General features: G+C 40.1%; 2 protein-coding genes across 2 annotated transcripts in view; both read right to left on the bottom strand.

Moving 5' to 3' along the window:
• LOC308101345 (uncharacterized protein) overlaps window positions 1–24,606 on the bottom strand; it is a gene marked incomplete at both ends in the record, with an annotated part of 104,168 nt that overhangs the window by 25,585 nt on the left and 53,977 nt on the right. The gene's annotated exons all lie outside the window — the stretch shown is intronic.
• On the bottom strand, window positions 16,669–23,591 carry LOC308102113 (uncharacterized protein; the record flags this gene model as incomplete). The annotated part of the gene is made up of 8 exons (XM_080451716.1): window positions 16,669–18,222; window positions 19,660–19,781; window positions 20,317–20,478; window positions 21,219–21,422; window positions 21,849–22,019; window positions 22,373–22,471; window positions 23,203–23,346; window positions 23,466–23,591. 8 exons carry the CDS (start codon window positions 23,589–23,591, stop codon window positions 18,207–18,209), a joined length of 1,044 nt encoding a protein of 347 aa, XP_080307842.1. The 3' UTR covers window positions 16,669–18,206.

The raw sequence follows: 24,606 nt of genomic DNA, 5'->3' as shown, positions 1-24,606 counted from the left end.
CTTGGGGGGTGTACGGTAGGGCGGAAGTGTTCAACTTAGAGTAATCCCTGCTTGAGGAAGCTCTCAGCTCTGAACTCTCAAAAATCCGTACCTGGCTTACCGATAACAAACTGTCTCTACACCTTGGGAAAACTGAATCCATCCTATTTGGGACCAAACATTCCCTCAGTAAAATGAAGGTAAATGACTTCAAGGTCAAAGTCGATGACACAATCATCACTAGCAAAGAAGAGATTACCTATTTGGGATGTATTCTGGACAAATACCTGTCAGGTGAAAGCATGGCAACAAAGGTGGTCAAAGGAGTAAACCAGAGAACCAGATTTATGGGCAGAGTTTCCTCTTTTGTCAACCCTCAGGCCCTCAGGACCCTCTCAGGGGCCCTGATTCAGCCCCTTTTTGACTATGCTAGCTCCTCTTGGTACTCCAACACCTCAGTGTCACTGCAGACTAAGCTTCAAACCTCCCAAAACAAACTGATCCGACTACTTCTCGGACTGGGGCCCATGACCCACCTCTCTCCCATTCACTTTGCCAGCCTAGGCTGGCTCAGGGTGGAAGACAGGGTTAAACAACTAAAAATGGGTCTGGTCTTCAAAATTGTAAATGCAGATTTGCCCGATATGCCCCCTATACCCGCATATCTGTATAAATACCTCGAAAAAGTTAGTGACACCCACAGCCACGAAACTAGAGGGAGCGTAAACAACAATCTGGTACCACCCACCCATAAAACAAACATGGGCAAATTCTCCTTCTATAGCACAGCCACCAAGGAATGGAATAGTCTAACCCCATCCCTCAAAAAATGCAGTTCGCTGGGCTCATTCAAAACAGCCCTAAAAACCCATCTTTCTGGAGGCCGAAAGAGGAGCTAGTACCAGTTTCCCTGTAGACAGACGACCCCCCCCCCTCCTCTTTTTGTACATATTTTGTATTTCCTCATGCTTTTTTTGTATATAATTTTTTATTTTTCCATGCTTCCCCCCCCCCTTTCTTTTTGTACATATATTTTTAAATGCTTTTTTTGTACATAGTGGTACTTTTTCTGTATTATCTGTATTTTCATGTTGATTTTTGAACTGTTTGGTTGCTACTATATATGTCTATGAAATTAACTCAAGGACCCCAACGGAAACAAGTCCGCAAGGACTTTTTTGGCCGGACCTTTTAGACAAAAGCATTATAAATGTAACTGTGTTGTTTTACATTCTTTTGCCTAATAAAAATTTCAATCAAAAAAATCAAATGAATGTCCCTTATAATCATGCTCTCTTTTAGGGGACTTGTATTCCATTTTAACAGGCCGTGGTGTGCTTGTATCTTTGATTCGGTGTTCGACTAACACTTGTTTGCTGCCGGATTTAGCGTGTTGTGGTGCGCTATCTCTTGCTGGGCCTTGCTGTGTCGGTGGAGAAACGACAGTTGTGCTTGGCTGTGTCGGAGTATCGGCGTCGACACGGTCTTGCGGTGGAGAATTCGCCTGTGCGGATGGCTGATTACCGGATGAGCTTAATTTTTGTTGAGATTTTACAAACTCACTTGTCCGCTCCATTTTATCCTCTTCTGAGATAGCGTCTAACACCATAGGGTCATGGAAGACTTCGTCCATCTCCAAAACTATTGCCTCTGCAACAGCTGCGTCTGCTTCACGCTCGAAAGAGAGCACTCCCATTTCAGCTTCGAGTTTAGCTGTTGCAAATTGTAATTTTGCTTCCATAGCAGCCTTTTCTTTTTGTAATTCTGCTTCCATAGCAGCCTTTTGCTGGTGCATATCTGCTTCCATAGCAGCCTTTTGCTGGTGCATATCTGCTTCCATAGCAGCCTTTTCCATCTTGAGTTCAGCTTCTTGTGTTGCATATTCTGAAAAGTGGAAAATCCAGATTGGTCTGCTGCTGACTGCTCTGCAATCCTCTGGTCTGAATGGATCCTCTGGTCACCTGGCCGACCCGCGGTGCTCATCTTTCACAGAGCGTGATGGAACAGTGTGGTACCAAGTGGAACGTCAGGCTGACACCTGTGGGAACATATTGACGGTGAGGATTTGTCTGATAACTTGTTGCTTTTTTATAGGATTGTCTTTATCAGCAGTAAAGTTTGTTTTTCTTTTGTGCTGTGGCTGTGTATGTGTGTATATATATATATATATATATATATATATATATATATATATATATATATATATATATATATATATATATATTATTATTTTTCAAGCTGGCTAGATGATTCACTGGACTGACCATTCAGTTAACCTCTGTCTTTCAGACCAACAACACCCACGCCATCTACTCCAACAGTTTATTTGTCTCTCCTGCAAATAACTCACTTCCTGTGAGTTTTCCCTTCTCCTGTGTCTATCCTCTGGACACAGAGACCAGCCTAGATGTGGCCATCAGACCAAACCTTCAGTGAGTAACCTATTTTCAAAATTGCAAATGATAGTGAAAACACAGTGAATATACAATGTATTGTGGTACAATAAATGTGAACTGCATTGCACCAAACAGCCTTGGTACAGAACTGTGAAAAGACAGACAAATGAAAAAAGGTTACAGATTTAAGTGTGTTTTGAATGGTTCTTTATTAATTCATCTGCCATTGTTATAATGGCCTCTAGTTGCTGCCATACAAGAAGAGACTAGTATATTACATTTCAGGCTTCAACTTGTTTCCCTGCTGTCATATTTTGATCCAGGCTAGAGAAACTACAGTATTTGTATGCCACATTTTATACTTAGTTAATGTTGGCCATTAATATGTATTTTTTTCCAAGACAGTTCTTAAGTTTGCACTTAAAAAATGTTCTGCTATAGTGACAGCCAGCCACTCGGCCAAACCAAACCCATCTGATACCGTTTGATCCTTTAAATGATATGTTTCCTTGACAGGCTTAAAGGTGGCACGTCAGGTGTGGGTTCACCAACCAACACCTCCATGTCCTTGTTCCAAAACTCCAACTACACAGAGCCTTACCCAGCAGGCCCAGTCACCCTGCCAGTGGGCTCTGCCCTGCATGTAGGAGTATCTGTAGGGGAAACAGATCCAAGGTTTGCGGTCGTTCTGGACGACTGCTGCACCACTCACTCCTCCAGCCCTGATGACCTCATGCGACACTTCCTCATTCAAAACAAGTATGTTTCATTCTTCAGCCTCAGCAGATGGCTTGTGTCACAATAAACAAACAATGAAAGAGAGCGTTGGGTGGGAGTGGGGTATGGGGTTGTGATATCAACTATAATGTGAAGTCTTAGTCCAGAGTCTTTGTATGAATGTAAAATCCTTATGAAAAGAGAAGAATGTTGGATGCAACAGTGATGTCGCATGTAGCACAACATGTCACAATAGCGTAGCATTTATAATGTGAAAACTGTTTATTATAAGTTTAGTGTCTTAGTATGAATTTAAAATCATTTAACTAAAAAGAAAAGACTGACGGATGAGCCTACAACGTGACCCTTCTTTTCTCCAGGTGTTCTATCAACCGTCGTCAGGTGAAAGTGGATGAGAGCGGCTCTTCCCTCCAGGCTCGTTTCTCTGCCCTGCTCTTCCTGTTCCATGGAAACTGCAGAGATATCTACCTTCACTGCAGCCTCCACCTGTGTGACCAGAGAGCCTCCTCATGTTCTCCTGTAAGTTTCACACTTTCTTTCCACACTCTGCTGTTTCACACCAGACAGTTAAGTCAGTAGCAAACTGTGTGCTTACTGCTATTCCTTCACCATTCACAGTTCAAACCCATCACCATTGGACCAATCACCTGTGAGTATCAAGAACAACAATAAGAAAGACTGTATTTTTTAGTGCTGACATCTTAATAATGTTAAAGTGGATTACATTAGTTTTTTGTGTTTTTCTCTTTGCTTTGGATCTTCAGGGGACAAGCTAGTGGAGTGAACAGCGGACATCGTTAACTGACTCCAATATATTACATTTTCTAATCGTATGATTTTTATTTGGTGCGTAGGTTTCATAAATATGCTATGATATGATTAATCTAATCTAACTAATCATTAACCATTTTTATATTTCTCTCTTCTGAAAAAATTAAAAATACTGTAATCAATAATATGGTAACAAATAAATGATGATTTGAGCATTAAATGGCAAATCTGTGTCTGCTTCTTCAAGGTTCAAGTCCCAAATAAATCATTATATAGTTATAGTAAATATAGAAATATGTAAATGATCAATGATGAAGTATATTCATACAAAAATAGAATATAGCCTCAATGCTTATAAAAGTGCTTTAAAAATGTAAGAAAACACACTGATCATTGAAGGTTTTTCATATTCTTCTTGACATAAAAATGTGATGTCAAGAAGGATATGAAAAACACGGAAATTAGTTATGACACACATTTAATGTGTGTCATAACTAATTTAACTCAATAATGAAAAAACAAGGTGATACTGACAAGCACTTCTATTCAAACATCAACTATACAGTACATGAATCCTCCCTGTGTACACAACAGTAGATTATTCACAATACACACAATTATTAAACATAATATATCCTTCTCAGTAGGATGAACATCCAATGATTGGGCCATAATATACAGTACAATACCACAAATTATTTAACATTATCCAATCAAAGACCACTCACCTTTATCTTGATCAACCAATGAAATATCACAATCCTTCTGGTCTCGTTGGTTTAGGAGTTTTTCAGAGTGATCTGTGGACCAAGGGTGACATAATCTTTTATTTGCTTAGTCTTTGCTTAGTCTTTGCTTAGATTATTATTATTGCCAGCTTGCTTTGATGCTAAGTTGTGTTGTTTTTGTTGTTGTTGCTCCTGTCTTTTGTTCAGAGCCAACAACAGAGGTGCAGATAGTAACGATTACTTACTCTCATTCACTCATTGTGTGGCAAAACTGTCTCAAAATCATACTTTAAGCTCATAAACAAATGCAAAAAACAAGGTGAATTAATTATTTCAATGTTCTGGTAAAGCCCATCCATACCTCTAGCATAGCTGCCTTTGTATTGGGTTGTTACACCAATACTAACCTACCAAGTTTGATTTGATTTGGACATATTTTACATAATCGTCTCTGTCGGGTGGAAACCTCATATGTCCGAAACTGTTCCTGTTCAGGATTCAAATTCAAGCAGCAAAAGTAGAAGATCTACAAGCTCAAAACGCATGTATGTGTGTGCATGCGTGGGGCTACACTCTATTTTACATCTCACATTTTGTATGTTGCCAGGAAGCAGATTATGTCTTGCTTTGTAAATTATTTGTGCCGTTTTAAAATCCACCAAATCAAAAAAACCTTCATTTGTGTGATCATGATATACCACGTTAAAAGCATTAAGAATACTCAATAACCTATTTGTATAAAGCCCATGAGAGAAAGAAAAATAGAGCCCACCGAAATGACAGAAATAAAAATAAATAAATAAAAAGGCCATGAGGAATAGGCCTACATAGACAGAAGTGTTTCCACCCACCATGTCACAACTAGCAACCTTCATCATCAACAACAACAACAACAACAACAACAACAACAACAACACAACAACAGACACACTGTAGTTCCACATCATTATTCAACAAGACTCTGCCTCCTTCCTGACCTCATCACTGTCGTGTCAATAATCAAGGTAATGCACACCCTCTGGTGTAATATTGCTTCATTAATTAATACAAAAATCATTACGAAATTAAGGAAATATGTTCTTAACTTACTTCTCTAACTTACGCTGCTGGACAGACAGACAGACAGACAGACAGACAGACAGACAGACAGACAGACAGACAGACAGCTCATGTCCTGTATCAGGTTGAACATCAGCTTACTGGCTTTTCAGTTTCCCCCAAAATATAGCTTTATGTACTGTGGTTAACATTTAGATACATTAGACAACATGATTTTACTGTATATTAACACTACAGACAGTTGTGAAATACAGTATATTATAGTGTTTTTATACTTTAAAATACTTTGTATCAGTGAAAGACACCTGTTCAAATCAATGTGTGTAACTATAATGCCCATTTTGAACCTATTTGTGTATATATATATATATATATATATATATATATATATATATATATATATATATATATATATGTAGGAGCCATTTCATTTGATTTCATATTTTTTGACTAAATGGCGCCCCCACTGGTCGCCTTGGAAAATGGCACCATGGTTCCCTATTAATCAGGCCACAGCTGTGTGTAGCAGGACGCCAGAGGAGAAACAGATTTTCAACCGCTCGCTCGTCACACACACACACAGCGCAGATTATGAATGAAAGACTTTGAACCAAATTATTTTGAGTTTATTTGAACCCTTATGCTGCGCCTGTTTGTTTTGAAAGCCTTATAGTTTAAGTCTGGAGCCTGTTCTTGTTTTCGTTGTTTGCCCCCGTCCCCTTATCATTTGAAACTTTTACACGACTCATTCCATACATCAGCCTGTTCGAAATCAACCTGTTCAATCAACCAAGATGCAACAATCAACAAACATCAAACAGTGAGTAACAAGACGCCCAAGTCCAAGTGTGTGAGCGCGTTGAAAAGACGTATCCTGGCGTCGATAGGCATATTGGCCCTACAATCAAGTTGAAAATCTCTCTGATACGGACACAATGAATGGAATTGGATGGATCAAAAGGATCTAATGGATGTGTCACGCTATTGAAGTTAATGGAATGTGCGACGTCACATGGATAAATGAACGCGAAAATCGCGCATTTAATGAGGATTTGGATGAATATATGTCGCCATTAAATAAACCCTGTGCATTGATATAAGTTTGGATTTGGACAATAAATGCTGCTTAACGATGTCTGCACATGATAAGGAGGAGTTAGGCCAACCTGAAGCTGTTAGTGAAGTGATAGTGACTGAAGTTACCACCGTTCACACTTCTGATAAAAGTGGTCAATTGCCTGTGGTTGAGGGAAAAAGACAAGTGAAGCCCACTCAAAGGGCACTTGAAGCTAATTATGCAAAGCAATGTAATGCAAGAAAAGCAAAACTTGGACAACTCACAAGCAAAAGAAATGTGTTACAAGCACTTATGGTTGATTACAGAAATGTTGAAATTGTTAAACAAGAATACAATGAATTTAATTCTAAAACAAATGACTTCAAATTACTTCACAAATCAGTACAGCAGCTATTATCAGAAGAGGAAGCTTCAGAAGACCAGGATCAGTGGTACAGGCCTAAGTTCAAAACCATATGTGAATTTCATGACAAAGTTATAGAATGGATAAATAATGCCCCTGCAGCCATGGCACAAAAGCCAGCAGAAGTGGCACCAGAAGTGACACAAGTGACACAAGCACTTAGTGTCAAATCATTTGGCAATGTTTCAGTTGGCATGATAAGTAGAAAGCAAATGAAAACCACTACAAGCACCGCAGCATTAAGACAGGCAGAGGCCGAAAGGGCAGCCCTACTTGCACGTGCTGCTGCTCTTAAGCAAAGGCAAGCATTTGAATTGGAGGAGGCACAGCTTAAAGCAAAAAGGGAAGCATTTGAATTGGAAGTGGAAATTGCAGCTGCTGATGCCAAGTTAAAAGTATTGGATGTCACTAAACATGTAGACACTAAGTCTGATATTAACCCCTTGCTCCACATCAATGAATATTTTGCCTCAATGCAATCCTTACCAGTGGACAGCCAGAAGGTTGATAATTATGGATTGGATGATGAAGAGGAGGATGATGAATATGAAGAGGATGAGGATGAAAGGGATGATGAGGATTATGATGATGACGGTGATGAAGATGATGAAGTTGAAGGAGCTGCTTCACGTCCACCACTGAGACAAAGGTCTCAGCATGCCCCTAGTGGCCAATTACGGCAGCCACAGAAACAAATGGCTCAGCAGCCTACAAGGTCACGAATGCCTGTTGCTCACCAACAACCCCAACAGCCTAACCCAAACCTGAGCTTGCAAGATGGTGCTCAGGTTAATGTTCAAACAGGCGGAGCCATGTTAGACATTTTGAGAAAACAAAATGAAATCACAGAAATGTTAATTCAAGAACAGAGGTTCTCACTCTTGCCTTCTAGAGAGATTCCTGTTTTTAAAGGTGATCCATTAAGTTATGTCTCTTTCATTAGTACATTTGAACATTGTGTAGAAAGTAAGACAAGTAACAGCAGAGATCGACTGCTCTTTCTAGAACAGTTTACAGATGGACAACCAAAGACACTTGTGAGAAGCTGCCTTCACATGGATTCCCAAAAAGGCTATGTGAAAGCAAAAAGGCTGCTACGCAAACATTTTGGAAATGAGGTTCTTATTGCTGCTACCTATCAGGAAAAAATTCTGAATTGGGATGCAATCCGATCAGAAGATGGCAAAGCCCTACATAAATACTCACTCTTCTTGAGAACATGCTGCAATGCTATGAGCAATAATGAAATTCTGCAAGACATGAACAATCCTACACACTTGAAATCTGTCTTATCAAAACTGCCTTTCAAGCACAGAGAGAGGTGGAGGACTGTATCGTATGATTATTATGAGCGTACACACAGAAGAGCTAAGTTCCCACAACTTGTAAATTTCATTGAAAGGCAAGCAAACATTGCTGTGGATCCCCTCTTTGGAGAAATACAAGACACAAAACCGAAAGACAAGAGGACAATCCCTTCTCCCCGAAATAGTAATTTGAAATCGGTACCAGTTTCATCATACACTAAAAGCAACTATAAAAGCAGTTTTGCCACAGTAACAGAATCCTCAGAGCCAAAGTCACAGCCAAGCACAAGCAGCTCTACAGCCATGCAACAGAAAACATGTTTCTTCTGCAAAGGAAACCACGGCACAGACCTGTGCAAGGAATTGGAAAGGAAAATGCACAAAGACAAAGTTGAGTTCTTTAAAGTAAATGGTTTATGTTTCGGTTGTGTGACTCAGGGTCACATGAGTAAGGACTGTAAAAGACGTATGACTTGTAAAATATGTACAAAGAAGCATCCTACTGTTTTGCACATTGAATTTAAAGATGCAAGTCAAACGACTCCAAACACCGACAGCATGTCAGTAGGCAGTGCATTAGTCACCATGAAAAGGCCTATCCATACTGGGGCCGGTGACCAACAAAAACTGTCAATTGTTCCTGTGCAAGTTAAATTGTCAAATTCCAATGAAGTACTTCAAACGTACGCTTTCCTTGATCCAGGAAGCACTGGAACCTTCTGTACTGAAGCTTTAAGGAAGCAACTGAATGCCAAAGCGACACCAACTCGAATCCTACTTCGTACTCTAGGACAAGAAAAGGTCATAAGTATTAACAGAATCAATGGGCTGGAAGTGTCAAGTCTTGAAGAAGATAATTTTCTAAAACTGCCACCACTCTATACTCAAACAGAAATTCCTGTAACCAAGGAGCAAATTCCCACTCAGGTTGATGTGCAAGAATGGAGCTACCTAAAAGAGGTTAAGTTGCCATATATTGATGCAGATATTGGACTCCTGATTGGTAATGATGCAGCTAAGTTTATGGAACCTTGGGCAGTAATTAATAGCAAGGGTAATGGGCCCTACGCTGTAAAGACAAGACTTGGATGGGTGGTTAATGGGCTTCTACACGAACCCACAATAAGCCATAAGCAGCCAACCCATATATTTGGCAATCGCATATCAATAATCAATTTGAATGACCTCATGATCCAACAATTCAATTATGATTTCCCAGAAAAGGGTTATGAGGAGAAGGCAGAAATGTCTATGGAAGACAAGAGATTCATGCAAATCATGTCTGACTCTACTGAAATGAAAGATGGTCACTACCAAATAAACCTTCCATTCAAGCAGACTGCTATAGCAATGCCTAACAACCGCCATCTGGCAGAGCAGCGTGTAATGTCACTTAAAAGGAAATTCAAGAAGGATCCGGAGTTTCACAAAGAGTACACTGACTTTCTTGAAAGTGTCATTCAAAAGGGACACGCTGAAGCTGTACCACGAGAGCAGTTAAATCCAGAGGAAGGAAGGACCTGGTACTTACCTCACCATGGAGTACGCCACCCAAAGAAACGCAAACTGCGTGTAGTCTTTGACTGTTCTGCATCATTCCAAGGAACTTCATTAAATGATGAGCTTATTCAAGGCCCAAACTTAACCAACACACTGCTGGGCGTCTTGATCCGGTTTAGACAAGAACCAGTAGCAATGATGGCAGACGTAGAAGGCATGTTCCATCAAGTGAAAGTCACACCAGCTGACAAAAACTTTCTTAGATTCTTGTGGTGGCCAAATGGTGACATCAGTCACAGCCTAGTAGAGTACAGAATGACAGTGCATTTATTTGGAGCGACATCTTCATCCAGTGTTGCTAGTTACGCCGTGAGAAGGACTGCTGAAGATAATAAGGATAAGTTCTCAGCAGTGGCAGTTAACACTGTTAAAGAAAACTTCTATGTTGATGATTGTCTTAAGTCTGTGCCAAGTGAGAAGGACTGCATAGCACTATCTAAAGAATTAAGAACCCTGTGTGCTCAAGGAGGTTTCCGCCTAACCAAATGGGTAAGCAACAGCCGCACAGTGCTGGCCTCTATTCCAGAGGAAGAGCGAGCCACAGAGGTAAAAGATATTGACTTAGATCAGAAGCACCTACCGGTAGAACGGGCCCTTGGAGTGCAGTGGAACGTGGAAGAGGATACATTCAGAATCCAAGTGAACATGAAAAATCAACCTTACACAAGAAGAGGAATCCTTTCCACTGTAAGTTCAGTGTACGACCCTCTGGGGTTCTTAGCTCCTTTCATATTCTCTGCAAAGCACATCTTGCAACAGTTATGTCAACTGAATTATGGATGGGACGACAGGATTCCAGAGGCTTTCTGTCGATCATGGCATAAATGGCTCACTGGACTACAGCAAATGGAAAACTTCAACATTCCAAGATGTATTAGATCTAAAGAATTTGGCAAGATCAAGTCAGCCCAACTTCATCACTTCTGTGATGCAAGTGAGACAGGATATGGTACTGTGACCTACCTTAAAATGACCAATACTGAAAACCAAATTCACACCTCTTTAATCATGGCAAAAGCAAGAGTCGCCCCCTTGAAACAGGTTACGATACCTAGAATGGAACTTACTGCCGCAGTACTAGCAGTGAAAGTAAACCGGATGCTGGAGACTGAGCTACACCTTCCACTCAGAAAAGCGGTATTTTGGACAGACAGTACATCAGTCTTGAAATACATTAGGAACAACACCAAGAGGTTTCAGACTTTCGTGGCTAATAGAGTCAGCACTATCAGAGAACACTCTTCTATTGAGCAGTGGAGATACTTGAACACCAAGATCAACCCTGCAGACCATGTGTCCCGAGGTCTTACAGCTGATGCATTTTTAAAGTGTGAAAACTGGAAGAAGGGACCGGACTTCCTACAGGAAAAGGAAGAGACATGGCCTAACTTACCTGCTGATCTCACCCCCATAACAGCCGACGATCCTGAAGTCAAAAGAGAGAAGGTTACAGTCAATACCATCCAGATGACAGATCAAGATCCCACTAGCACACTCATACACCACTACTCAAGTTTCTACAGATTGAAAAGAGCTGTGGCATGGATGCTGTATTTGAGAACTCACCTTTTACAGTTGAGTAGAAAAAGGAAAGATCTGATGCGAATTCAAGAATCAGACACAAACAAACAAGGACAGTCAATTGAAGTAGAGATGACAAAATTCAAAAACACTGTAAAGGTACACAACCTCTCTCTGGATGAACTGGACATAGCAGAGATGGCCGTTGTACAATTCTGTCAAAAACAAGGATTTCAAGAGGAAGTTGAAACATTACAGAAAGGAAGTTTGAACGTGCAGAAACACAGTTCAATCTACAAACTTGATCCCAAACTTGAAAACAAGGTATTAAGAGTGGGTGGGAGATTAAGCAGAGCAGCCATGCCGGAAGATGCAAAGCACCCTGCCATTCTCCCAAAGGACCATCATGTGTCAAAGCTCGTTCTTAGAAAGATCCATCAGGAAGTAGGACACAGTGGGAGAAACCACATGCTCTCCTTACTGAGACAAAAATATTGGATTCCATGTGCCAACTCATTGGCAAGAAAGATTCTTTCTGAATGTGTGACATGTCGACGTCTCAATGTATCTGTTGGAGAACAGAAGATGGCAGACCTGCCAAGAGATAGAATAACACCTGACCTACCACCTTTCACTCAAGTAGGAGTAGACTATTTCGGACCTATTGAGGTGAAAAGAGGCCGTACCACAGTCAAAAGATATGGAGTCATTTTCACCTGCTTAATCAGTAGAGCAGTACACCTAGAAGTGGCCCATTCTTTAGATACAGACTCGTGCATTAATGCGCTCAGGCGTTTTATTGCTCGAAGAGGCCAAGTGATGGAAATACGGTCAGACAATGGGACTAACTTCATATCCACTGAAAGGGAACTGAAAGAATCTTTGAAGGAATGGAATTTGGACAAAATAGAAAGAACTCTACAGCAGAAAGGAGTCAAATGGATATTTAATCCACCCGCTGGTGCCCATCATGGTGGAGTATGGGAACGATTAATCCGTTTGCTCAAAAAGATCTTGCTATCAGTCACCAAACAACAAACTCTGGATGATGAAAGTCTCCATACAGTTATGTGTGAAGTGGAAGCCATGCTCAACAGCCGCCCACTCACTACAGTTTCAAGTGACCCCAACGACCTGGAAGCATTAACACCGAATCACCTGTTATTACTTAAAAAGCAGCCGATCCTTCCACCAGGAGTGTTCCAGGCCGCTGATGTATATGCAAAGCGCCGTTGGAGACAAGTACAGTACCTGTCAGATCTATTTTGGACTAGATGGATAAAAGAATACCTACCTCTTATGAATGTACGTCAAAAATGGAACCGCATCCGCAGGAACTTTGAAAAGGAAGACATCGTGATCATAGCTGACACGAATGCACCAAGAGGATCCTGGATGCTGGCTAGAGTCCTGGAAACGATGCCAGACTCAAGAGGACTTGTGAGAAGTGTGCGTCTTCAGACAAAAACCAGCGTACTTGAAAGGCCCATCAGCAAGATTTGCCTGCTGGTGCCAAACTCAAATTAAGCACTGAAGATTCAGACAGGCCTATATACACCATGCCTGTTTCCCACCTCACAAGTGTTTATTTGATTTTGTTTTGAACAATTTTGTATGGCTCCAGTTTTGATTTTGTATTGTTATTACTAGAGCATGCCCATAACAATAGGGGCCGGTTATGTAGGAGCCATTTCATTTGATTTCATATTTTTTGACTAAATGGCGCCCCCACTGGTCGCCTTGGAAAATGGCACCATGGTTCCCTATTAATCAGGCCACAGCTGTGTGTAGCAGGACGCCAGAGGAGAAACAGATTTTCAACCGCTCGCTCGTCACACACACACACAGCGCAGATTATGAATGAAAGACTTTGAACCGAATTATTTTGAGTTTATTTGAACCCTTATGCTGCGCCTGTTTGTTTTGAAAGCCTTATAGTTTAAGTCTGGAGCCTGTTCTTGTTTTCGTTGTTTGCCCCCGTCCCCTTATCATTTGAAACTTTTACACGACTCATTCCATACATCAGCCTGTTCGAAATCAACCTGTTCAATCAACCAAGATGCAACAATCAACAAACATCAAACAGTGAGTAACAAGACGCCCAAGTCCAAGTGTGTGAGCGCGTTGAAAAGACGTATCCTGGCGTCGATAGGCATATTGGCCCTACAATATATATATATATATTTTTTTTTTTTTTTGTTAGCCTACATTTAACTCTGTCTGCTGCACAATTAGGCCCTATTGTCTAGGCTCTTTTCGTTCAGTTTCGTTCCCATCAAGTGGATCTAAATAATCTCTGCTTCTTAAAAAAGATCTATTGGTAGTAAGTAAGAAACAAAGGTTTCGCCATCTGTTTTGGCGCATTTCTTTTAAAATCAGTGTTTAAAAGTCGGTACTATTTTCTTAGCAGCGCAGTAATACTTTCAAAGGGGTGGTGCGGTTTTTGGCACGTGATTCCCGTTACAGCCAATGGGGTCGCCTCGTTACTCTCACCATTTCCTGCAACAACAGCCATGGCAACGCTAACGTCCGACGAAAAGAAATCAAAACAAAGAAAATATCCTTCAAAAGCACGTCAAAAGGACTCGAACCGATGCTATATGAATCTTATGTCTGTCCAGAAAGAAGAGGTTCAGGAATTTACACGGACAAGATGGGATATAACTACAACTAGACGGGTCGCAATTCTGGGCAATTGCAGAGTGTGGTTGCTCCGACATCAGTCGCGTGTTGCGGGTTTTGGGGTCCCAGGAATCAGTTCTGGATTCAGTTAGGAGTAGCCCAAAGTAAATACAATACAATACAAAAGTAGTGTGGCGAGATTCTTTGCAGTGGAGGTTATGTAATGGTTTTATTGTTCATGTGGACATGAGCTGTAGAGGATTAATATTTAAGGTTTTAGTGTGGATATGATTAAAATGCCAAATGACTTGCATTGCTTACTTTAGTTTTTCTAAAGTATAGTAAACAATGGTACAATTTAAAGATGTGAGGTTTCACCTGTTACAGGCTAGATGTATTGGCTTTATGAGGATATCATTATAAGTGAATAACCCAGTCATCAAATAGGACTGTGTGTGTGTGTGTGTGTGTGTGTGTGTGTGTGTGTGTGTGTGTGTGTGTGTGTGTGTGTGTGTGTGTGTGTGGGCACACAAATTACAGTATTGGTTCCTAAGTGACTTTGGGCTAAAGTATTCACTTTAAAATGTATTCTGTTAGAAGATATATAATTGTTTTCGGGTATTTTGCTTTTAACAATATGTTTCTATTATTGAAAGAAAGGGGGTATTAATATTATGGTGAGATTTATTTTTCTGAAATACTTTGTTGTGTGAATGTATTTATTTGTATACCTTCTGGATAGAGGTAAGTTCAGCCTGACTTATTTAATTTACATTGGGTTATAAAACTGCATGAACAGGTTCATTCATAATATTGTGACCTGGAAAGTGCATGAGCATTTATTATTTTAAAAAGAGATCCAAGCTAATTATAACTGAGTTAATCAGAGTGAAGTGTCAAATGCCCTACCCTCAACCATTTGACGTTCGAGGGGACCATTACATAAAATTATAGGTTATATAGACAATATCATTTGACATTGTGTGACCCTTGTAATACATTTTAAAATCTTTATTTGTTAACCTTGTGATGCTGGCCTTCTGTTTTAAATGCATTGCCATATGTAATAAAGTCTATTCCACTTTGTGTCTATGTGGTTGTTGTCATTCTCTTATACACTGTATTATGTATGTTAGTTAGAGTTAATAAATGACACATTTTCCTTTCGGTTATGGGTCATCTAAACAGAGATAACTGTGTATTTATTTTGACAATTGTCTAAATTGTAATATGTGTACTGCTGTAGATACAGGTTTCTGGTGATGATTATAGGTTTGTATTATATAGTGTACTTTCCCACAAAACATTATACAGTTGTGTACAGTATGTGACTTGTTCTGTTTTACATTGTGTCCCTGTAACAGTTTGGCTTGAATAATACTGTATAATTATATACAAGAATTGGTTCGTTTGATACTGTGTATTCCACATTATGTAAATAAATGTTTTCAAAGTTGTACAGGGCTTAGTATAAATCCACAATTGATCATAAAACAGTTCATAGCTCATGCGCTGTATCTCCATAACAAAGTTTGTCACAGCAGGATTTAGGAGTAAAAACAGGTTGTAAAATGTTTTTCAATTAAATCTCTTTGGTATATAGTAATGTACTTCCACCAGTATTTGTTGCTCAATAGTTACAACATTCCATTACATTTTCTCCTTAAATGGGTAAAAGTGTAAAGACATTTATTTTAATGTATCCATAAGGTTATTAGAAATGTGCATTCATGTTTACAGTATATTAAGGTCCAGGGTATCATTATGCCATATTATAAACATCTTTTTTGACATGAGGAATAATGATGAATCTCTTCGAACAGTAGAGAGGTGTTATGGTTAAAGTTTGTAGTAAGGGGGATCAAGCTAGGATGGACAGTTTGAAAGTTATGCATACCTTTATAAAGCAATATGCTGTGGACAACTTGTGGTCATGTTATTTAAATATAACCTATTTTAGTCATGTACATTTTGCGTGTAGTCTTGCAAGTAATTTTACACTGCATTACAAGTTGAAGTGATTGTGTATCACTCTTCTGCTTGAACACATGCATTAACACCATAACAAGTTATATCTTGTTTAAGAGTTGGTGCAGAGTAAAATTCATTTCATACGTTTGTTAAAAGCAATTGATGCATAGTTTAAATTTTTTTTTTAACTGAAGTGTCTTAATATCAAAACATGTTTGTTGCCTGTAGTATCATTTGTGCCCGTTGGCAGTATAAGGATCAGAACGTTTTCCTCGGGACTTTTTCCAAAAAAAGAACCACGTTCGTTGAAGTACTTGAGTATATGTACTTAATTACTTACACCAAAATACCGAACCCCTCGGTCCATTTTCCATCTTCTTTTCGCAGATGAGTGAGGCTGGGACCGCGGTTAATCGGTCCGTGACAAAATGAACCCAGCTATTCCCTAAACACACACAAATAATATAGCACCGTGCCGTAGGGTTCGAACTCACGTTTTGTAGACAACCATTGCTTTTGTCTAGTTTGTGGACTAGTGTCTTTTATTGCGTTGTTTTGGTTAGATGCTACAATGCTAGTTTCATGTTGGCGCTGTTGCAAGGTTTTGTGAGAGAAATAAGCAACCAGGTCTATGAAAACAAGCCCAAAAGAATTACAAGAAAATAGCAGATCTACAATATATATTTGAGAATTACTGGTTTAAATAATATTTGGCACAAATAAGCAACTACTGTTTAGAAAGCCAAAATAAAACCGCAACCACCAATACAACTTTACAGAAAAATAAGCCCAAAGTCGCTTATAATAAGCGGACATGGCAACACAACACTTTAACACTTAATTGCTCACGACTGCCATCTAGTGGATTAATAGGTGTACAACGCCTAACTGATAGTTCACAAAAGGCAGTCATTTTATACAAATAATACAGTAATTGAACTAGCTTACACAACTTACCAGTAAGACTTAGATCAACATTAACTTCAATATATCTAGGTGCATTGCGCAAAACTGTGCACATAAAACAATATGGTTACAGCAAAGTTTTGGTGCCTCAGATTAGAGCATTCAGATATTCGAGAACACAGGTGTATTTGTTCAAAATCTTGGGTCGTACTAAGTTACTGCTTGTCCGTGGCTGAAAACAACTTGGTTGCCCTCTTACATGCTGGATACAGAGTGTTTTAATGTTGACACATTTTGTAAATAGAAAGACCTTTTTGAGCGGTTAACCAGCGTCTCATTCGCAACTGAAACCCTGGGCTACCTACAAACCAAAACCCGTGACCTCATACAATTGATTTTACAAGTATTTGATTAAAACTTAATTAAGATCTGTGACAGAGTAGCTTGACTAATTTACTAATGTAACACATTCATTGTATGTTATGCTGTATTGTATAACTTGTAGATTCTCAGTCCCACACAAGGTGCACATTCTGCTGTGACATGGAATATAATATACTTGTGTTTATCTGTTTATCAGATGCTGTAAAGGGGAGGTTGCCTTGAAGCCTGAGGAGTTGATTAATGCTACATGGGGAGCAGCTTGGGTGGATTTCGAATGCATTGGGTTGGTTGATTGTAGCCATGGTTGGGGTCTGTATAGACTATATAAAAGAGAGCTGCTCAGTAGAATTGGGGCTGCCATGGAGTGAGGTTGACACCGTACCTCTGTTAGTTGTGTTGAATTTAAGTTTCTTTTCTTTTGTGGTTTCACCTATTGTGTCCTGGCCTGGAATTAATACTGTTATTTTTACCTGCAAGCCTGCCTCGTGGTCCATTCATGACATTTAAAGGGTTTTTCACTGACTAAAATGCCAATATATAATCCCACTTGGTAACAAATGGTGGTTTTTCACTGACTAAAATGTCGATATACCATCCCACTTGGTAACAAGATCTAAACATTCTATTGAACATTATCCTTTGCCGATAAAACATTTGGTCCATTAATTAAGTTTTGGACCTGATCCAATACATTCTTCCTTTCAAAAACTGTTCCCCTCTTGGTGCAGAAAATACAATCTCTTCATTCTTCTATGCTGTGATGAGTGTGCGTCCTCCAGATGGTCAGGAACAGCTATCACTGAAACACAAGAGAAAACAAGAACACATGTTGCATTAACCATGTTGGTAATGAAACATTAAAAACAGAAGAGGCTAATTGCTTATCATAAAATAAATTAGGAGCAAATAAGTAGCAAGTAATAGTGTCTCTTCCAGGTGATTAAACACTGTACATATTTAAACATGTTTTGTACCAAGGAGTGAGACGAGAGTAACCAGATGACTCGCCCCAAACACGCTCTCCCCTATTTTTCTCACTGACCAGTGGTTCTTGTATTCTTGTATTTGTTTAACAGAGGATAAGGTTTGAAATAAGTTCAGGGTTAGGCATAGTTTTACTGAGGTTCAGTTTAGGAATAAGGTTATGTTTTGGCACCATTTTCTGAGATTACGTTTAGGAATAAGGTTATGTTTAGGCATAGTTTTACTGAGGTTCAGTTTAGGAATAAGGTTATGTTTTGGCACCATTTTCTGAGATTACGTTTAGGAATAAAGTTATGTTTAGGCATAGTTTTACTTAGGTTACGTTTAGGAATATCTGGTGTAACCCGGCGTGTTTGCCCCGGGGCGACTGTGTTTTGGTATTTAGATGGAGCTGGAAAGAGGGAAACAGATCTCTGATGTCAGTGGTGCTTGTGCTGAAACTTGACTCATTCAATAAGATATTAAGATAATTTGATAAACCACATGAACCCCAGTTTACGTATTCTGTGGGGAACATAAACCAAACATTGCCAATCTAGCACAGTTACAACGCGCCGTGTTCCGACGTGCTGTGAGCTCATAGATTGGCAATGTTTAGTCTTTTTAGTCACATATATCTTAATAAGATTACTTTTCCGAGGGCGAGTGTACAATTGTGTTCCAGCTGTCCTTTAGATGGATATTTCTTGGTTGACAATGTTTCTATCGTCCATAATACATGGATTAAAGCAAAAAAAAATCTCACGACTGAAAATGTTTGTCATAGTGTGAAAGGAGCCCCCCACACTAGAGCTGTTTCCAAACAAATTAACACTATGTAAATTGATGATGTTTTAGTAATTGTTCCTGTTGTTCTACATTCACCAGGTGAAGAAATCACAGATCGAGGCTTAACCATTGCTTTTACATGATATATATTATTATATATTATGATTTTATGCTTAATCTGAACATATTGCTAGTTTAACCACTTAAAATAATAACCGAAAACTATGCGTATACCTAATAGAATAATTTGCAATCGATTTTAGGTTAGATAGAACAACAACAGCGGGAGAGGGATTCAATCCCGGTGCGCAGGGATTGTAAGTCTAATGCTTTACATTGCACGCCACGGAAGCATGTGGTAATGTAGGGGTTTGGGAGTTATTTAAAGCGGTCCGCTCATGTGAGAGGCAGTTTCGCGTGCGTCACGGAAGGGGGCGTTGCCAAGTTACTACGATCGGGGAGGAAAAAACACACGCTGTTTTACCTGATGTGTGTGTTCAGTTCCAGGAGCACCTGTTGCATCTCTCCCTGCAGTCTGTCACACTCTTGCTGACTGGAAGCCACCTCCGCCTGCAGCCTGTGACACGTCTTCTGGCAGTCCCTCTGCTGTGGACACAATACAGACCTCAATCCAGTGTGAAGGCAAATATAAGCAGGGGCAATCATTTAATTCTGAACATTATGTGGAAACAAGTGTTGACGACAAACAACGCATTTACAGTAGCTGGTGGCATAGAGCAGTGGTTCTCAAACATGTTCATGCCAAGGACCCCCAAATTGATACGTATTTGGCTGCGGACCCCCATCTGAAAACATTGTGCCAGGGACCCCCAGAAGAGAATATTTGTGTTAAAAAATGCACACAAAAAAAACAAAAATTGGACAGAGTATGCAGCATGTGTGTATTGTATGTGAAAATTAAAATAAAATAATAACGATGACTTAACAAATATATTTAGTTTTTTATCAACCAGCTTTCTTTATCTTGCATGGGGCATCAGCTTTTAATAGACATCTCTAGTCTGCTATTCTGCTCTCAACATGCAGATAGCTGATACCACTCCGTTTGCCTAATGTCTCGTGAAAGAGCCTTTGGCACACCTCGGGCAAGATAGGAGATATCAAGTGAACCAACCCTCACCTCCTCTCTGGCCTTGCTGTGCTCAGCCTCCAGTACGGCCAGTCGGGTGTCAAGCTGCTGGGCCCGGTGGCTGAGCTCAGAGTTTGTTCTGATCAGGTTGGCCTCCTTCAGCCTCAGGGAGCACACCTGCTGCTGCAGCTCCTCCTCACGCTGTTGTAGGAGCTTCCTGGGAGGAGAGATAGAGGGAGGGGGGAGGGTGGGTGGATGGACAGATACGCAGTCAAATATTCAGTGTTAATGTAACAAATGGATAAATTAACAGAGGATCTTACTGGTTCGTGGTTTACCTATGATCCTAGATGACTATTTCTATGCATTTAATGTATTACCTTGTGTTTTCCTTGCTTACTGTAAGTCGCTGTGGATTAAGAGCGTCTGCTAAATGCCTAAATTGTCAATTGTAAATTGTACTGTGTGATTAAAAGGGAGTCACACAAGTCTGTCTAGTGAGAGTGTTTAATGCACGTTAATGAACGTGTTGTGAGCTTGTAGATCTGCTATTTTCAAAGAACATTGACAAATCTTGACAAACGCATATCAATATTGGGGTCCTTGACATTAAAATGTTTGAGAACGACTGGTTTAATAAACAACTTGAGGGAGTGTTGGATTCTTAAATCTGTAAATGAACCCACCACATGGACGTAAACTAACCCAAAAATGATATTGTAAGCCTCCCCAGCCTGTAGCCTCCCCAGCCTCCAACAAGCTCACTTAACGATTACACTAAAGCTGCTCAGTGTGTGTATGGAGCATGTTGTATTAGGAACACCTGTTGAATGAAAAATAAAAAGGAAACTGCTTGACAGAACACTTTTGACAAAAAGCCGTTTCTGTCTGGTGATTTGCTTGACAAAAAGCAGGCTTACGGGACTCCAGGGCCACTAAGCCAAAATCTTAACCTTTTTGTCAGCTGCGATGAGACGCGCCCTCTCGGCCTGCAGCTCCTCCTGCAGGCTGGTGGTGGCATTGCGGCTGGAGGAGTTGCGTGCCAGCTCCAGCTCTCTAATCTTGTGCTGCTGACGCTCGATGTCGGTCGTCTTGCCGTGGACGTTCTGCTCCGTCTGGACCAGTTTGGTCTGGGCCTGTTTCAGCTCTGCACATAGCTGGGGGAACCACATCACCATGATACTTTCATGTCAGAGTACACTAGGCGTAAATGTTTTCACAGTGGAGGTTCGTTATTTTGTGGAACGAAAGCCATTATATGTATAGCACAGTTCAAAATTATTTCAACATAAATAAATAAAAATCTAATATATTAGTACCATCCATTTTTGAGTATATTGCTTAAATGCTTTATCTTGGGCTGGTTGAACCTACGGTAATACTGAAAACATTTATCCAGGCCAATTATCTCTCAGAGCTTGTTGATTCATTAATGACACTACTATTCCACCATTCTATCTGGTTCTCTAATTTTGTGCGGCCTCTGTCTATAATTCTGCCACCAGCTGTATTTCATGGGAACTGTATGTGACAATAAACACCTTCAACCATTTCATAAGGGTCTGCTGTGAATCATTTGTAACCTTGAGTTTTTCATGGTCCAGCAGAGCGTTGTGTCTCTTCAGGTCCAGGTTCTTCTCCCGCTCATAGCGCAGCTCTCTCTCTGCCGAGGTGAACAGGCTCTGGGCCCTATGCAGGTCCTGCTTCAGCTGCTTGGCCTCCTCACCCTTCTGGACCAGCACACAGTTCTGGGACTGTAGAGAGACAACAAGGAGAGATCGTACGACGTGTTGTGAGCTTGTAGATAGCCTATTTTGCATGACATGCTTCCACGGAAGACAAGCCCCACTTCTATAGAATCCAAATGACTGAAATCAGTCGTGGTGACTGAGAACTGTAATCTATGCATAATATAGCTCTGAAAGTGATCCAAATGATCGTGTATGATGTAACTGTATTAGGCAGATCGTTCCGTTTTCCCCTAAGCTAAAATCGAGTGTGGCGTTCCTGGGCGTTCACGTCTATCTCTGTGTGAATCTATAGTGTCCCAGTCTTTTCTTGACTAAATGTGTAACATTTTAACAACACATACTCAATGATACATTACTGTAACATGATGGTCTGTGGGAGTGATGAGTAGATTTCCTTTAACAGGGTAGAAAGCCAGGGATGGGTCATTCAGACGTTCAGAACAGCAACATCCCACCTATAAGACAGGAGCTGAAACAGAGAAAACATGTTATATTGACCATTTAAACCCTCTACACTTGGTAAACTTCATTGCAGACAAAACTATAATCACAAAATATAATTTTGGATGCTGACTTGTACAGTCCTACTTGATGCGTTTAAAGGGTGGATACCTCGTGCCTTTCTTCTGTTGGCGAGGTAGTAGTGTCGAGGAAAGCCTCTGGTTGTCTAGGGCTTGCCTGGGTTTGGTTGTTCAGGTCAGGGAGAGATAGGGTTCACATCAATTACCGTAATGTATCATCAAAGTCTAAACCTTTTTTTTTAATTTTGCAATTAATTTTGGTTCCGGCCACAGTACACTTAAACCAAGATCATCTCTGCTCAGACAACCTAATTTTTCTGGTTTTGTGAACAAACCAACATTCAATAACGCACTTAACAATACTAAAAACTCACAAAAGGAAAAAAAACTACACCAACCTAACTTAAATCGATTAGAAGACAGCACAAAAAAAACAGTAAAATGTACAGGATCCATCACATTTTCTCAAAACCTGGAACAACTACATTAATGAATAGCTGTCACATCTTTAAGAAATCTTTGTTATTATCATTTAGGCCGTATGTAAAGTTCTTTAGGGTAAGTATCCTAACACTGTTTCATCCCCAAAAAAAGTCTAAAGCTCAACACATTTGGATTCGGATCGGTCACAACATTGGGGAATCACACATTGATCTGTGTTGTACCTGAACCGTGTTGTAGATGATGCGTATGGTTTTGCAGTCTGGGTGTTCTGGTAAAGATTTGGGGACGATGCGGTACTCTATCTTCCATGCTGGATGGTTGCCTTTCTTCACACCGTAGATGGTCGTACAGTTGGCCCCTCTATCCTGGAAGAGAGGAGTTTAAAGTTTACCACATAAACTTGAATCGTCTACCAGTCTTGTTGCAGTGATGATAAAATAGTGTATTTGTGAGTAATCGGGTGTGCTTTTATGAGGACTCTCACCTGCTGTCCTTGTTGCACATGGCGGTACTGATGTCCACACTGGGCCCGTCTCCCCACTGACTTTGCCCTGGTCACGGGCCTTACTTCTGAGCCTTTGTAGTCAAAAGGACCCCCTAACGGCTCCATACAAATGGTACAGTCCTAGCAGACAGGAGGAAGAAGTGAAAGCATGGAACATTAGAGTGGAGGAGGAGGCTGCACACTGCTCTTTTTAATCTCCAAATCATCTCGGAAATCTCAGAGAAAACAGCACAAAGGGGAACTTCAACTCACTGCTCCAATGCTACCGTTAGATTACAGAGAGAATTATGGTTCATACCTCCTCTGGATGACTTCTCTAGATACATTTTTCCATTTTCTGTGGAGTCTTGCATGGAGTGACTACACGAGAAGGACAAGAAAGCAGAGGACTGAAGATGGGAGAAATGGGAGGAGAATATGCATGAGTCCTTCCTATCATTAGTATTGAAGGAAATAGTTTAGAATCAAACAACAGAGGTGCTATTTTAAATGTACAACAAGCCTTCTGCAGGGACGAAACAGATATTAGTATCAGGTTTGATACTGTGTGTGTGACTATACTTGTCAGGGTTAAATGTCCCCACAAGTATATTAGAATTGACAGAATAGACATTGTGAGGGCAATTTTCAAGGTCCTCACAAGTGAAATAGTTTGTTTTCTGGTTACAATTATAATTCTAGAGTTCAACTTACAATAGGGAAAATATTCAGGTTAAGATTAGACATTTCACTTTTCAGATGGGGGTTTATGTGCCCCAATACATTTTGGTGGTCATTGTCACACACAATTTTGAGAGCTTTGGATTTAGAAGACATTTTGAGAATCGGCCTCAGGTCTTAATGGGTATACAACAACTTCAATGAGACATTACTTCACATGCATGTTGTAGGAGTGAAGTGATTTCATTCACCAGCAGCAAGATGTGATATTCATCATTGGACTTATACTGTACAGCTGAGACAAAGAAATACACATTAAACACTTAAACCCTCTCTGTAAAATGGACCTAAGATGATAGATCTACACGTATACAATGCTCTGTGAAGCATTGTGTATCAAAACCTATTAAAAATAATTGGCAAACCTGATGTAATCAATATGAACAAGGAACAGTATGCA

The sequence above is a fragment of the Gymnoscopelus braueri genome, assembly GCF_963280865.1.
Source record: "Gymnoscopelus braueri genome assembly, chromosome: 15".
Lineage (NCBI taxonomy): Eukaryota > Metazoa > Chordata > Actinopteri > Myctophiformes > Myctophidae > Gymnoscopelus > Gymnoscopelus braueri.
Note: the sequence above shows the minus strand (reverse complement) of the source record. Positions and strands in the feature narration are given on the sequence as shown.